Below are 13,520 nucleotides of genomic sequence, written 5' to 3' on the forward strand. Positions count from 1 at the left end.
TAAAAGGGGGGTGTAGAAAGTGGTGCACTCAGTTGAGTACTCATTACAGTGTAAAAGCTCCCAGGTTCAAGACCCCAGTCCCCACCTGTAGGGGTCAGGGCAAGCTTCACATGTAGTGAAACAGTGCTGCAGGACTCTCTCTCTCTCTCTCTCTCTCTCTCTCTCTCTCCCTCTCTCTCTCTCTCCCTCTCCCTCTCCCTGTCTCTCTTCTTCTTCCTTCCCAATTTCTCCCTGTCTCTATCCAATAAATAATTAATAAATTAAAATTAATAAAAAGAATCAAAGACCTAAATCTATCCATCATCTCTCCCTCAAGGCGCAGAAAAAAAAAAAGCATAGGAAAACAATACTTCCAGAGTTTATTCCTTTTTTATCTTTATTTATTTGATAAAGACAGCCAGAAATCGAGGGGAAGGGGGAGATAGAGAGCCACCTACAGCAGTGCTTCACCACTTGTGAAGTTTTCCCCCTACAGGTGGGGACTAGGGGCTTGAACCCGAGTCCCTGCATATTGTATCATGTGCACTCAGCCAGCTGTGCCACCACTCACCCCCAGAGTTTATTCCTCAGAGATGATCAACAGAGGCTCACTACCCACAGTTCAGAATGGGGAACCTTTAACCTCTCCAGAAATCGCCTTGGCTTGTCACTAGATTAAAGAATGTTCCCAGCAGTGAATTTCCCCACGTTGCTAAACTTTACCAGGAGTTGAGGGTGGGGGACTGGAAAATTCACACAACTGGGTAGAGAAACCATGGGATGTATGTAAGAAAATTTGGAGAGTCTGAGGATATTAGAAGAGGCATGGTAGCATCACTACAAGTTTGAATCTCCTTCCCACTTGAGGTGCAAGTTACTGGATTCTGCCTCTATGAAATATGATTACCTGTAAAAGAAATATTAAAAAGGAGGTAAGAAAGCTTCAAACCAACCTGACCCTATCACTTAGCTATATAACCATCTATGCCGGAGCCCTTAATACAGTAATATTAAAATTTCTAGTGCTGAAGAATAGTTCACCACGTGGGGCACCTGTCTTGCCATGCAGTTCAAGTCCCAGCACCACCACATGAAGCACCACAGTCCTGGGGGTGGGGGTGTTCTGGTGCTATGGTCTCTCTCCTTCTTTCTCTCTCTCTCTCTCTCTCTCTCTCTCTCCCTCCCTCCTTCTCTCCCTCCCTCCCTCTCCCTCTTTCCCTCCCTCCCTTTCCCTCTCTCTCAATGAAAGAGTAGCCTGGAAGCTGTGCAATCACACATATGTGAGGCTCAAGCATATCAAAAAATTAAAGAGGGAGAGAAAGAAAAAAAAGAAAGAAAAGGAGTAAAGTCCTAGATCACCAGGACTAATATTTAGGTGCCATATTCAGCCTCCTGCCCATAGACACCCCACTGAGCAGAAGAGAAGACTGTGGCTCACTCACCTCTTTCCTGCTCCTAATCCCGGCAGTTTAAATTAATGTCTTAGTTAGATTGGAGTGGAAGTGCATCCCAACTGTATAGCACCATGACAACCCAGCTCTGCTCCCTCTGACTCTAACCCCTACCCACCCACCCCCCAAACACACACACCCAAAGGGCCAGTGGGCAAACAGACCCACAGAGATGTTACCTTCTGGATAACTGGACCCAGGGATGTAAGTGTAGCCTAGGAAAAGAAAATATCTGATTTAGAGTACAGTCTTTATAGATGAAAGTACCTGGAATTATTCGCACAGAAAATGGGATAGTGATGAGGAAAATAGTCATAAGCAGTAATTGAGCAGTGATTGGGAGTGACAGCAATGTCAAGAGTTTGGGAGGGTCACTTACCAGACAAACTAACTCTCCGCCAGCTGAGAAAGCCAACAGAGAAGATGATGAGGCCCAGGATTAGAGCCACTGCAGACACAGAAATCTTAACAACCTGTAGTGGAGACAGTCCTGGAGCTGCAAAAATAGAAAATTACTGGAACCAATCTCTCTTATTTGTTCCCCAAGCACCTTAATTTATTTCAACTTTTACTAATTAGGTTCCAAAGTTTTTTATTCCAACCGAAAGGGGTCACACTAGACCACTGCCTACAACATGGCCTTTTCTCGTCTCCTGGAATAACACCACGGGACCCTTCTCCCCAGCATTAGCACCCCCACTTCCTACTACTCACTGATATGGCAAGACTTTTCAAGGTGTTTTCTTCCTTCACCCCAAAGGCACCCTAACCAAAGACTAGAGATCCTTATTCCATTATCTGTTTATCTGGTGGTGACAACATCTGTTCCCTTACTTATTCTAGTTAATAATTTTCCTATTAAAACTCCCGATAATTCCATTCCATTATCTGAGCTCTTATATATCTTTTGTCTGTGCACATTCAAATGTCTCATGTGTCCTTCCAGAAAACTGTCTCCACCCCAGGACACCCACGTCCTAAAGTTGGTTCTATTCTGAATCTAGTTGAGGCTGGATTTCTTTCTCATGCTAAAATGAATATCCCACCACCAAAACAAGTGCCTCCTTCATGCCATGAAAGAGACTTTGCAGGAGAGCCAAGTTGAGCTTGTGGATTCCACTCTGCTCCTCAAGCTTTCCTCATCTACGTAGCCAGGCATACTGAGACTCCCTCATGGGAGGCCTAGTCTCCAAAGCCAGTCTGGAATCCTCTTCCCTTTGTAGATATTCTTCCTCTTCCTCATTTTTCTCTCTTCTCTTACCCAAAAATCTCTGAATCTGTGTGCAACTTCTCTCTTATCTTTTAACTACTTTCTACCCTGGAGTTCAAACAGTGGTGACTGGTTCTTTGTTCACTAGCCCCCACACATGCATACTTAAGTGTCTACCAGTATTGACTTTTCCCTGGTAGAGAAGTTCAAATTCAGCACTGCCCCCACACTAAAAGGGAGTCTCCATGCTTCTGAAACCTTTACTAATTCAACTCCCACTCCTAACATGAACACAGAATAGCTGGATTCTGAGAATCCTAGATTACTGCATCAAAATTTTTGATACTGAAATTATGGCTACCAAATCTACCTCCCTTTTCAGGACAGTCATGTGTCTCCCACCCACATCTCAGACAAGCACACAATAGCAGCTATCATATCACCATGGCAACCACCACAGAAACCATGTCTTTCCATTCCTGTATCCCATTGACCCATCTCTGGCTACAAAACCTCCAGGATTTCCTCCAGGTTCACTCCCATTTGCAGCATCTCTTGCTCTGTCTAAGCCAGGTACCTCTCCGTATCTCATTCCCTCTGCCATAATATCAGTGCTCTTTTCCAAACCCTCCCCTCCCCGCCTAACAGCAACTTTCTGCTTAAACTCCAGTTCCTCCCACCTGCCACACACTTACTCCAGTACTGAAGGATGGGGTCAGGAGATGCAATGTGCTCTACTGCACAGATGTAGGTATCCCCAAAAGAGGGGGTGGTTGCTAAATGGGAGACAGTCTGGTATGTCCAGTCTCCATTGGGTTGAGCAATCTTATGGGCATTGCCATGAGGGAGCACTGGTTTCCCATTCTTCTGCCACGTGATGATCACATCAGCTGGATAGAATCCAGTCACATAGCAGGCCAGCATCACTGGTTCCCTCGTGTTAATAGGAGTGGTTTTGGCTATTTGCACAATTGGTGGTCCTGCAAAGGAGAAAAATATGAGCATGAAGGAGATAACATCCTCAGTCTTTTCTCCAGTTTGGTTTCTTTTACTTCAATCTTCATGGCTTTTGCCAACTATCCCATCTCATTCCACTGATGATACATCCTTGTGACAGTGAGAGGTTAGAATGTGTTCCTGATGAAGGATGAATATGGGATGATCTCACTCTCAGGCCGAAGTTGAAAAACAAGATTAGAAAAGAAAACACAAGTCGAACCTGAAATGGAATTGGAGTATTACACCAAAGTAAAAGACTCTGGGGTGGGTGGATGGGTGGGGAGAATACAGGTCCATGAAAGATGATGAATGACATAGTGAGGGTTGTATTGTTAAATGGGAATCTGGGGAATGTTATGCATGTACAAACTATTGTATTTACTGTTGAATGTAAAACATTAATTCCCCAATAAAGAAATAAATTATTAAAAAAAAAAAAGAATGTGTTCCTGAGTCACTTTTGGTTTTTCTCATTCCATCACTGCTCCCTCCTTTCTTTTCTCTTCCAAAATCATGTTTGATGATAATAAGCAGGAGGCAAATATAAACTGCAAGCCACTTTAGAAATCATTGTATTAATTTCAAGCATATAAGCTAATAGCTACCCAGAGTTGTAAGGCTTTGTAAAGGTTTCCTCCGATCTCACTTAAATTAATTTGCAGGGCCAGGTGGTGACACACCTGATTGAGCATATATATTACAATGCACAAGGACCCTGGTTCAAGCCCCTGGTTCCCACTTGCAGGGGAAAAGCTTCACAAGTGGTGAAGCAGTGCTGCAGGTGTCTCTCTGTCTCTCTTCCTCTCTATCTCCCCCTTCTTACCAATTTCTGGCTGTCTCTATCCAATAAATAAATAAAAATAATAAAAAATTAAAACAAATTAATTTGCTAAACAGTCTTTTTCCCTTTGGATAGTTTAAGGAAACAAAACTAACTCATGATAACTACCTTAACATTGGACTAGCTGATTGCTCAACAATTTGTTTGGCTTTGTATGTTAACTCTCTTTTCAGTCACCAGGTTCCAGATGTCATCAGGATGCCGGCCAGGCTTCCCTGGACTGAAGACCCCACCAATGTGTCCTGGAGCTCCGCTTTCCCAGAGACCCACCCTAAAAGGGAAAGAGAGAGGCAGACTGGGAATATGGACCGACCAGTCAACGCCCATGTTCAGCGGGGAAGCAATTACAGAAGCCAGACCTTCCACCTTCTGCAACCCACAATGACCCTGGGTCCATGCTCCCAGAGGGATAGAGAATGGGAAAGCTATCAGGGGAGGGGGTGGGATATGGAGATTGGGTGGTGGGAATTGTGTGGAGTTGTACCCCTCCTACCCTATGGTTTTGTTAATTTATCTTTTCTTAAATAAAATTTAAAAATTGGACTAGCATGGTTAAAATTAATGCAGTTGTCAACACTGTCATCTTTTACTGGCTTATTGTAGAATACCTTGGGTCTACCCTGATGCTTCTCAAACAGAAGTTTAAAAAATACTAGGGGTTAGGAGATGGTTCACCAAGTGCAGCATACACCTTATTAAGTGTAAGGCACTTGATTTTTGCCTTGACAACACATGGAGACACCACAAACACCAGGGGGAGTGCTGTGGTATCTGCTCTCTTTCTGTCTGCCTCCCTCTCTCCCTAAGAAATAAAGAATAGAAAATTGAGCTAGGGTTAAAACGCAAATCCCTAGTCTGCATCCCCCAACATTCATCCCATGTTTCTGTAGTAATAGTGAGTTTTAGCTTTCCCAAAGACAATACTGAGAAAGGTGGTTCAAAAATTACATCTTAAGATATAATACTCTGGGGTTGGCAAGATTACTTAGCTGGGAAGACACCATGAAGGAGCTTGATGCTGTGGTTTCTTTCCCTCTCTCCTTCTACTTATGTATTTCTTTTTTTTAATTATTTATTTATTATTTATTCCCTTTTGTTGTCCTTGTTGTTTCATTGTTGTAGTTATTATTGATGTCATTGTTGTTGGATAGGACAGAGATAAATGGAGAGAGGAGGGGAAGACAGAGGGGAAGAGAAAGATAGACACCTGCAGACCTGCTTCACCTGTGTAGCGACTCCCTTGCAGGTGGGGAGCCGGGGGCTTGAACCGGGATCCTTATGCTGGTCTTTGCGCTTTGCGCCACCTGCGCTTAATCCACTGCACTACCGCCCGACTCCCTACTTATGTATTTATCTGAAAAAGTTGACCCAGGACTATGAAGGTCTAGAAATGAGAAAACTAAAAAGACATGTTATTCTGTCCTACGGAGATCTTCAAGTTAGCATTCTCAATTCAAGGAATTAAAAGCAAGAAGAACATTTGATAGAATTTCCTGGGAACTTATCCAAATATTCTCATATCCAGGTTCACCTCAGACTTAAAACATTGGAACCTGGGATAAAGCGGAATGAGTACTTTTGGAAAAAGCAATTCTAGTTAATCCAAGACATCCTTGACAAAAGTCATGTTTGTGCAGCCCAGTACAATCGTTGAAGCACTGGACTCAAAACTGCCACTGGCTCTCTCACTTTCCTTCTTCCTCCCTTAAATAAATAGTATTTTTAAATTTGGGTCTGTATTCTGAGGTGCTCTGCACAGGAAAAGAACATGCTTTGTACAGGATGGAAGCATGCTTATTCTCTCTCTAATAGCTCCTCACTGGCACAAACATCACCTCTTTCTTCACATCTGCTCCACCCCTGTCAACTACCTTGCCCCCCCAACCTCACCCCTAAAGGTCAGTCCTTCTTCTTTCTACATTCCACGTCCACATATTTTCTGCTATTTGTCTGCCTGAATCTCAGCCCCCTCTCCAAACTGTGCTCCCTGAGGAAATCTCTGCACCCCTCCTCCTTACGTGTCCTATGAGTCAGTGATCCCCAGAAGGCCTGGGTATGTGTGGAACAGTCCTGGAGTCCATTGGACAAGCGCTGGATCAGGTCTTCCTGCTTATTGAGGTAGTTTGAAAGGCCATTTGCCAAGAAATACAGTGTTCCAAATTCACAAGGGACCATTTGGGCCTGCTCTGGATTCCAGCAGGTCAGCAGATCCTTGTTGAAGGATACACAGTATGTGAAGTCCTGTGGGGTGCCATCATCATCCAGAAGACAGGTGCTTTCCACATGGGCCACAAAGCCTCCTACAGGAGCCAGAGAAGGAGGCAAGTCAGTGACCTCTGCAAGGAGCCCAAGATGAGTTATACCCAGTGACAGGAGCACAGGTGTTCTGCTTCAGACAGCTTCTACGATCAGGTGCTTGCACTGCAGTCCCTGAGAGCTGATATTAAGGGAAGAGATAGTAGTAGCAGAGAAGTGTTTTTAATAGTTTCTATTTGTTTATTTATTTATTATTAATTTAATAATCATTGACAAGACTGTAGGATAAAAGGGGTACAATTCCCACCACCATAGTTCCGTATCCCATCCCCTCCATTGGAAGCTTTCCTAGTCTTTATCCTTCTGAGAGTATGGACCCAGCATCATTATGGGGTGCAGAGGGTGGAAGGTCTGACTTCTGTAATTGCTTCAGGGAAAGGTTTTTTGTTTCTATTTTTTTTCCCTCCTGGTTATCGCTGGGGTTCTGTCCCTACACTATGAATCCACTGCTCCTGGAGGCCATTTTATCCATTTTGTTGCCCTTGTTATTATTGTTGTTGTCGCTATTGTTATTGATGTTGTTGTTGCTGGATAGAACAGAGAGAAATTGAGAGAGAAAGGGAAGACAGAGAGGGGGAGAGAAAGATAGACACCTGCAAACCTGCTTCACTGCTTAGGAAGAGATCCCCCCTACAGGTGGGGAGCAAGAAGCTCCAACCGGTCCTTGAACTTTGAGCCATGTGGGCTTAATCCACGGCGCTACCACCCGACGCCCCAAAGACGTTTTTAGTTGACTCTTCCCTCCAGAGAAGTTTTTGGTTGCCTCTTTATAAGAGACCACAGGAGTGGCCCAAGATGGTTTGCATGTTTAAATCTGACAATTTACCAAGGACAAGACTTTCATAGGGCAAACTGTTAAGTAAGAAAAAGGGCCACGGGGAGAATCAGTGCCATTAAATGCTGGGTATGTTATTAAATATTCACTCCATTCCTATTTATGAAGCACTGTCTTGTGCAGACACTGTGCTGGAAGCTGGGGATGCAATGCTAACCAGAGAATGCCCTTGCCATGTTCCAGCTAGAAATATATTTACGCAAGTCACTGTACCGCAATTAAAATTCTACAAAGCTATAATACAATGTGCTACAGGAGTGTATAATAGGGAGATAAAGAGTGTAGGCTGTGTAAATCCCATAACCAAATGGGATTTCCTCACTCTGAAACAGGAACAAAGCAAGGGAGGGTCCAGGAAGAAGAGTTCCTACCTGAGCCAGTGCAGCTCCAGCTGAGGACCAGCAGCAGCTGCAGGAGAGCGGTCATGCTCCACTCTGGGAGACTCCGGGGGAGTTTGGGCTCCCTGAACCAGCTCTTCCAGGAACCTTGGGCCCTTCTCTGTCACAGAAACCCCAGCCTGAGTCGATGATCTTCAGACACCAAGTGGGATATGCTATTATCCAGGCCCCTTGGTTCCTGCTAAATGTGTGATTTGGATCTACCCAGCCTCTAGATACTAAACTTGTAGACTACATGCTCATCTAAGTCAAACACAAACTGAGACTGGAGAGATTGGCTAGGTAGGCTGGGACAAGCATAAAGACAAATTGCTGAGCATCTCAGCCTAACATCATCAGTTACTAGGTAAATCTCATTCTGACCTAGGCACTAAACAACTTCCCATCTTTTCCTCAACTCTTTTGTGGAACAGTCTGTCTCTGTGTGCATTTCCCACGACCAACAAAGAAAATTTCCCAAGATGTCCAGGATATATGTAGCCTGGACTGGCCACTGCATGCTTTCTTTCAGTGTCCTCAAAGGAAAGACACTTCTTGGAGGTCGGGAAGTAGCACAGTGGGTTAACTGCAGGTGGCACAAAGCACAAGGACCGGCATAAGGAGTCCCTAGGAGTTGCTTCACATGTGGTGAAGCAGGTTTGCAGGTGTCTGTCTTTTTCTCCCCCTCTATGTCTTCCCCTCCTCTCTCCATTTCTCTCTGTCCTATCCATCAATAACAACAATAATAATAACCACAACAATGATAAAAATAAGGGCAACAAAAAAGGAAAATAAATAAATAAATAAAATATTGAAAAAAAGAAGGAAAGGAAAGACTCTTCTCTTGTTCTCTTGTTCCCTTAAGTAGGTTATTTAGGAAGAAAGTAGTCTGACCTATCACCCAGAAGATGGGAAAGAACAAAGAACATGGGGCCCTTCTTGGGGCAGATGGCAGAGGCAGGGCTGCTGAGAAGGAAGGAGACACAAGTAGAGTGCAGAAAGTTGTCCAGCTCAAAGAAAGGCTGATGATTAAAGGAAGTAGTTCTGCCTTAAAGGTTCAGGGCCATGGACCTAGACAATCCGTCCCTGAGCCTCTTTTGCTTCTGTTGTAGCAGGTAAAGCTTCATTTCCTCCTGGATGCTTTTCTATACTCAGAAATCCCTTTTCTCCTATGTTCTCAGCATTCCAGAACAGACCTCGGGGCAACTCCACTTAACCTCTTGGTAACTAGCTAGATATGGGCCAGTCCTCACAGCATACCTGTCCCCCAAACTTGAAACTCCTATGTATTTCTCCCACTGGTCCCATCTATCCTGAAGCAAGTCTCTGCATCATAAAACCACTGGAAAAATGATGTTGAAGTTCACCTACTTTTTTCCCATAGAAAATACAGATTTTTAAGTAATGATGATGATTTTGCCAAAACACTACTCAATTCTGGCTTAAGATAGTGCCAGGTACTGGGTACTATACAGCAAACCCTAACAAAGGGACTTTTCAAAGTTAACCTAATTACCAAATAATGTGATGATAACAATAACTATCCATTGTCTTTTTGAACCCTAAGACAGCAGGAACCTCACATCTCCACTATAGAGCCTCTATTTTCCCCAGTCCTGGAACCTTAGGATAAGGCCCACTTTCCCACATGCCTCTCCCAATTCATATCAAATAATATTGCATCTGCCGATCGCAACCTAGTCAACGCAACAATTGCCACCTCAACATGCTTTAGCTCAGACTGTGTTCAGAGACTTCAGGTGTGGAATGACAACCCTTCAGCTTCATTACTCGGGTGAGACCTTTCCTTTCATAGTATTCTCTAATTCCATCTCAGGTGGTTCACTTTCTAACTAAGTCCTAAAATAGTCCTAGATATAGACCAGGTTCTGTGAGAGAGAGCATATGTTCACACGTATCCATAAACTAGTGCAAAATATATACCTGAAAGCAAAAGTACACAGTAGTCTGCAGTGAGTACCCCCCAACACTTCCTCTCCACTATTCCAACCTTTGGGTCCATGATTGCTCAACAATTTGTTTGGCTTTGTATGTTAACTCTCTTTTCAGCCACCAGGTTCTAGATGCCATCAGGATGCCGGCCAGGCTTCCCTGGACTAAAGACCCCACCAACATGTCCTGGAGCTCCGCTTTCCCAGAGACCCACCCTACTAGGGAAAGAGAGAGGCAGACTGGGAGTATGGACCGACCAGTCAATGTCCATGTTCAGCAGGGAAGCAATTACAGAAGCCAGACCTTCCATCTTCTGCAACCCACAATGACCCTGGGTCCATGCTCCCAGTGGGATAGAGAATGGGAAAGCTATCAGGATCAGGGGAGGGGATGGGATATGGAGATTGGGTGGTGGGAATTGTGTGGAGTTGTACCCCTCCTATCCTATGGTTTTATTATTGTATCCTTTCTTAAATAAAAAAATAAGTTAAAAAATAAATAAAATTTTAAAAAACAGTTACAAAAAAAAAAAAAAAAAAAAGACAGTGCCAGGGTTTGAACCTGGGCCTTGGAGGCTTGGGTCTAAGAGGTTTTTACATAAGTAGTATGCTACCTCCAAGCCTTATTTCATTTTTATTACTATTGACTTAATATTGGCTTACAGAATTATAAAATTTCAGGAGTATAACTACACACACACAGTGTATATATACAAATTTTCTCACCCACCACCAAATTTCCTGTGCCCCTCAAGCCCTTCTCCCCAGTTCTCTCTGTTAACCACCATAGTTTTCATCATCTAACAAACAGCTTGATTACTATTTTTGAAAGTTCACTTCCTTTAGTTTTCTATATTCTACATACGAGTGAAGCCATCCTATAGTTGAAAAGGCAATTGCCCTATCCCACTGTGAGCTATACAGTTGATGCATTTTTCTCACTACAAATTTAAAACTCGAAATTGACTTTTTCTCTGCTCCCCAAGAGGCTTCAGAGTTGTCTATATCATTTTTTTTTAACATTTTTGGGTTATATTTGAGCTAAACAAGAGAGAATACAACATTTATCTGTTCTCTCTCAAAGTCCCTATCCATAAGAAAAGACGGTATTTGTGAAGAAAAAAGAAAGGGGAAAAAGTATAAACCAAAAGTGAATTTAAAAGCAAGTATAAGAAATAAAAGGCCGGGAGTTGGGCAGTAGCGCAGCAGGTTAAGTACACATGGCGCAAAGCACAAGGACTGGAATAAGGATTCTGGTTCAAGCCCTCAGCTCCCCACCTGCAGGGGAGTTGCTTCACAGGTGGTGAAGCAGGTCTGCAGATGTCTTTCTCTCCCTCTCTCTGTCTTCCCCTCCTCTCTCCATTTCTCTCTGTCCTATCCAACAATGACGACAGCAATAATAACTACAACAATAAAACAACAAGGCCAATAAGAGAATAGTTTTTAAAAAAATTTTAAAAAGGCCTATTAAATGTAACTAACTGAAATTAATTGAAGCTCTTCCCACGTCTCTCAGTCACTTCCACTTCCAGCCCCACCTTGATAATAAATTGTTCTATGCTCGTTTATTTTATTTTATTTATTTTATGTTATTTTATTTTTTCTGTGTCACTACTCAAGAAACATCTCCCTTGCAGGTAGGGAGCAGGGGCTTGAACCTAGGTCCTTGTGTATGATAATGTGTGTACTTAACTAGGTGCACCAAGGTCCAACCCCCTCTTATTTTCTTTTTCCAGATAGGGGCATAGAGGCAGCAATAGAGAATGAAAAAGACCACAGCATTGAAACTTTCTTTTATAAGGTGTGAGCTGGGCTCAAATCTGGATCTCATACGTGGCAAAGAAGCAAATTAACTGAGCTATCTTGCCATCCCTGCTCTAACTATTCCAGTAAACCACCTGTGAAGATAGTTCCTAACTAGGGTAGGAAGTCCAAAATTTTGTTGAGTCTCTAGTTCTTGATAAGGCTAGGTAAGCCCTTTACATGCTATCTCAATCTTCAAAGACCTGTTGATTGTCTTTATTTTACAATTTTAAAAATAAGTTCACACATTTGCAGTCAAAATCTAGAGGTTTAAACTGCTTTTCTTTTCTTTTTTTTATATTTATTTATTCCCTTTTGTTGCCCTTATTATTTTATTGTTGTAGTTATTGTTGTTATTGATGTTGTCATTGTTGGATAGGACAGAGAGAAATGGAGAGAGGAGAGGAAGACAAAGAGAGGGAGAGAAAGACAGACACCTGTAGACCCGCTTCACCACCTGTGACGTGACTCCGCAGGGGAGTCGGGGCTCGAACCAGGATCCTTATACCGGTCCTTGCTCTTTGTGCCACCTGCGCTTAAACCTCTGCACTACTACCCGACTCCCAAAACTGCTTTTCTTATATAGCCGGCATAGGTACACAGGTGCACTTTTGAATGTTCCTACACACTGTCTACATTCCTGGGCTGAAATGGCACAAAGGCAGCTGGTGGTGGCCTCCACTGAGAAAGAGAGAAAAGGAAAGGAAGAGCCTCTCAATCTCTCAATCTGTCCAAATCTTTACTTTCTTGTTCTCAGAGTTCCTTCTGCTTTAACCAAAACTGTCTCTCCCGTTTTCTCTTTGTACAGTGTGAATTCTCCTACAGCTATGCATGCTTCCCCCACCCTTCCATTCCCCTGAAGTAGGAGGTGAAACTAGCCTTGGTTCCTGAGATCTAGAACCAGGTTCTCAGGAACCTTTCCAACATCTGCAAAGCTCTCCTATCATGGGAATACCAGCAGTGAGGTCCCATGCCTGTACAGGTGACCCACTGCCCTCGCACTGAGTCTGAGAGCAGAGTTCCCCTCGAGTCCTAAGTCTCTTCTCTAGCAGCCAAAGGAGATGTGAAACCTCCTGTGAGGCAGCAGCAGGAAATGTAGAAACTTTCACTTCTCTATTAATAAGATGCCTAAGGGTGTGTGTGTATGTGTGTTTTAAATCAATTAAAACCAAAAAAAAAAAAAATCCCAGAGACCTGTGCTCAGTGAAGTGCTTTCTTCTTTCTATTCTTCCTCCTAACTTTATTTATATTTATTTATTTATTTATTTATTTATTTATTTATTGCCTCCAGGGTTATTGCTGGGACTCGGTGCCTACACTATGAATCCACTGCTCCTGGAGGTCATTTTTTTTCCCTTTTGTTGCCCTTGTTGTTTTATCGTTGTTGTGGTTAATATTGTTGTTATTGATGTCGTCGTTGTTGGACAGGACAAAGAGAAGTGGAGAGAGGAAGGGAAGGCAGAGGGGGAGAGAAAGACACCTGCAGACCTGCTTCACACCTTGTGAAGCGACTTCCCTGCAGGTGGGGATCCGGAGGCTCGAACCGGGATCCTTATGCTGAACTTTATGGTTTTTATAGAGACATGGCTCTGTACCCTACTTCCATCAACCTGTAAGAATACTTAAATTGTCCTTATCACTGCTGGTGATTGGATACCTACTAAGTAACAGTAGCACTACAAAAGTCAGGAAATAGGGGTCGGGCAGTAGCATGGGTTAAGCACACATGGTGCAAAGCACAAGTCCCAATGTAAGGA

General features: G+C 43.3%; 1 protein-coding gene across 1 annotated transcript; it reads right to left on the reverse strand.

Moving 5' to 3' along the window:
* Positions 1 to 362: 362 nt before the first annotated feature.
* On the reverse strand, positions 363 to 9,484 carry LOC103117422 (HLA class II histocompatibility antigen, DM beta chain). The gene is made up of 6 exons (XM_016190110.2): positions 8,003 to 9,484; positions 6,499 to 6,780; positions 3,336 to 3,620; positions 1,810 to 1,926; positions 1,610 to 1,645; positions 363 to 886 (listed from the first exon to the last, which is right to left on the reverse strand). Exons 1-6 carry the CDS (start codon positions 8,055 to 8,057, stop codon positions 870 to 872), a joined length of 792 nt encoding a protein of 263 aa, XP_016045596.2. The 5' UTR covers positions 8,058 to 9,484; the 3' UTR covers positions 363 to 869.
* Between the last annotated feature and the right edge of the window lie 4,036 nt (positions 9,485 to 13,520).

The sequence above is a fragment of the Erinaceus europaeus genome, chromosome 4 (assembly GCF_950295315.1).
Source record: "Erinaceus europaeus chromosome 4, mEriEur2.1, whole genome shotgun sequence".
Classification (NCBI taxonomy): domain Eukaryota; kingdom Metazoa; phylum Chordata; class Mammalia; order Eulipotyphla; family Erinaceidae; genus Erinaceus; species Erinaceus europaeus.

Coding starts and splice junctions, on each gene's coding strand:
- LOC103117422 (XM_016190110.2), bottom strand. CDS start 8,057: ATGACCGCTCTCCTGCAGCTGCTGCTGGTCCTCAGCTGGAGCTGCACT. Junction 6,781..8,002: donor CTGGAGCTGCACTGGCTCAG/GTAGGAACTCTT, acceptor TGGCTCCTGTAG/GAGGCTTTGTGGCCCATGTG. Junction 3,621..6,498: donor ATCACTGACTCATAGGACAC/GTAAGGAGGAGG, acceptor TCTCCTTTGCAG/GACCACCAATTGTGCAAATA.